Genomic DNA, 2,141 nt, shown 5'->3' with positions numbered 1-2,141 from the left:
CGCAGTGGCACACCATTTGTGGCCAATTCTTGTCACAACATTGTGACTGTTGAGATCTAAAAAGATAAAACTGTCATCGTGCTGTCAGGATGACTGTGGCCTGTTCAGACCAGTTGTAATGTGATACTGGTTAAAACGGAGTGATTCAAAATATTATTCAGTCTTATTTTATTCAAAGTTAAGAAAGTTAAGCATGTTTTGCGTATGAATAAGCATTTCTGCGTATGAATAAGCATTTCTTATCAGATCCTGTATTTTACAACTACTGTTCGTGTCATGAGTTAGGAGGGGCGGTGTGAGAAGTAATGCCCTCCTCTGCTACTGCAGAACAGCTTCTCTTTGTCTAGAGGAAGCTGGCTCATGCTTTTTCATGAAAAACAGAACAGCTCCGACCTGCAGTGTACAAATAACACGGCTTAGCCTGCTGACTCACAGTTTACTGGCTCCGGTTGGTAATGTTTGCTTTTGGAACAAACCTTACAGATATACTTAAATTAGACATTAGCTAAATGATAAATGAGTTCTTTTGTTTAATTTTAGTTAATTATTGTTTACATATATTGGAGCTAACCGTACTGCCCTCATGCGTTTGACTGTGCCAGGACTCAAGCTCGTTTGGAAAAATGAACGCCCTGCTTGTTCCGCTCGTGCTGGGCTGGTCAGGGCTCGAGGTTCTCGGACTGACCGCCGTCGGGCTCCTGCTGATTCTGTCGGTGCGCCTCGTGCACCTGCTGCGAAAGCGCACGGGGCTGTCCTGCTTCGCGCAGCCGCCGATGCGCAACTGGCTGTTGGGTCACATGGGCATGGTGAGTTCTCCGTGGAAAAGACCTGGACTACCCAGGCTATACCTAACCTGCTGGAGTCTGCCTGTGTGTCTAGGGAGATTGACTTTTCTGTGGCATAGAGTGTGTGTTGGAGGAAATGACACGTCTCGCTGTGTTTGTGTTCCTTATGAAAGGAAAGTCCATGGTCCGGTATAGCTTACCTTGTGTTTAAAAAAATATTTTTATTAGCTTGTGTCACTGAAGTTACAAATCTACCAGTTAAACCAACACAGAACATCAAATCAGGAAACGTCGATCTGCACGTTACGACACAAACCCGTAGCAATCAGACTACTGAAACAAAGACGTAGTTCTGTAGCCACATGATGGCAGTGCAGAAATACAGCTGTGTTTCTAGTGACGCACAAAAACAGATCACAGACAATTTGTCAGTTCAGAGTACGAATTAGCAACTCGGAATAAAATACCAGGTTCTTTAATAAAGAGGTTTTTTTAAGTGCTTACATTGCGGTCAAAGATCCCCTCTGCTCCTGTACAGTTGATCTCAGATGTAAACTACTGCCATATATAACAGCTTTACAGTTGATCATTGCTGTAAACTACTGTCATATATAACAGATTTACTGTTGATCTAAGCTGTAAACTACTGCCATATATAACAGCTTTACAGATGATCTCAGATGTAAATTACTGTCATATATAACAGCTTTACACTTGATCTCACCTGTAAACTACTGCCATATATAACAGCTTTCCAGTTGATCTCATCTGTAAACTACTGCCATATATAACAGCTTTACAGATGATCTTAGATGTAAATTACTGTCATATATAACAGCTTTCCAGTTGATCTCATCTGTAAACTACTGCCATATATAACAGCTTTCCAGTTGATCTCATCTGTAAACTACTGCCATATATAACAGCTTTCCAGTTGATCTCACCTGTAAACTACTGCCATATATAACAGCTTTCCAGTTGATCTCACCTGTAAACTACTGCCATATATAACAGCTTTCCAGTTGATCTCATCTGTAAACTACTGCCATATATAACAGCTTTCCAGTTGATCTCACCTGTAAACTACTGCCATATATAACAGCTTTCCAGTTGATCTCATCTGTAAACTACTGCCATATATAACGGCTTTCCAGTTGATCTCACCTGTAAACTACTGCCATATATAACAGCTTTACAGTTGATCTCATCTGTAAACTACTGCCATATATAACAGCTTTACAGTTGATCTCGTTAAGATCACTTCCCTTGTGTTTGCTCTCTCTCTCTCCATCAGTTACTCTCTCTCTCTCCATCAGCTGCTCTCTCTTTTTCTCTCTCTCCATCAGTTACTCTCTC

The 2,141-nt window shown here is 41.2% G+C and overlaps 1 protein-coding gene across 1 annotated transcript in view; it reads left to right on the top strand.

Annotated features, from left to right (window-relative positions):
• Positions 1–358: 358 nt before the first annotated feature.
• LOC113590686 (cytochrome P450 4F3) overlaps positions 359–2,141 on the top strand; it is a 7,582-nt gene continuing 5,799 nt past the window's right edge. Inside the window, exons 1-2 of the mRNA XM_027030964.2 lie at positions 359–448; positions 603–806. Coding sequence (XP_026886765.2) covers positions 371–448; positions 603–806 — 282 coding nt within the window. The 5' untranslated portion in view covers positions 359–370. The remainder of the gene's footprint in view (positions 449–602; positions 807–2,141) is intronic.

Source organism: Electrophorus electricus, chromosome 14 (assembly GCF_013358815.1).
Source record: "Electrophorus electricus isolate fEleEle1 chromosome 14, fEleEle1.pri, whole genome shotgun sequence".
NCBI classification, from domain to species: Eukaryota; Metazoa; Chordata; class Actinopteri; order Gymnotiformes; family Gymnotidae; genus Electrophorus; species Electrophorus electricus.
Note: the sequence above shows the minus strand (reverse complement) of the source record. Positions and strands in the feature narration are given on the sequence as shown.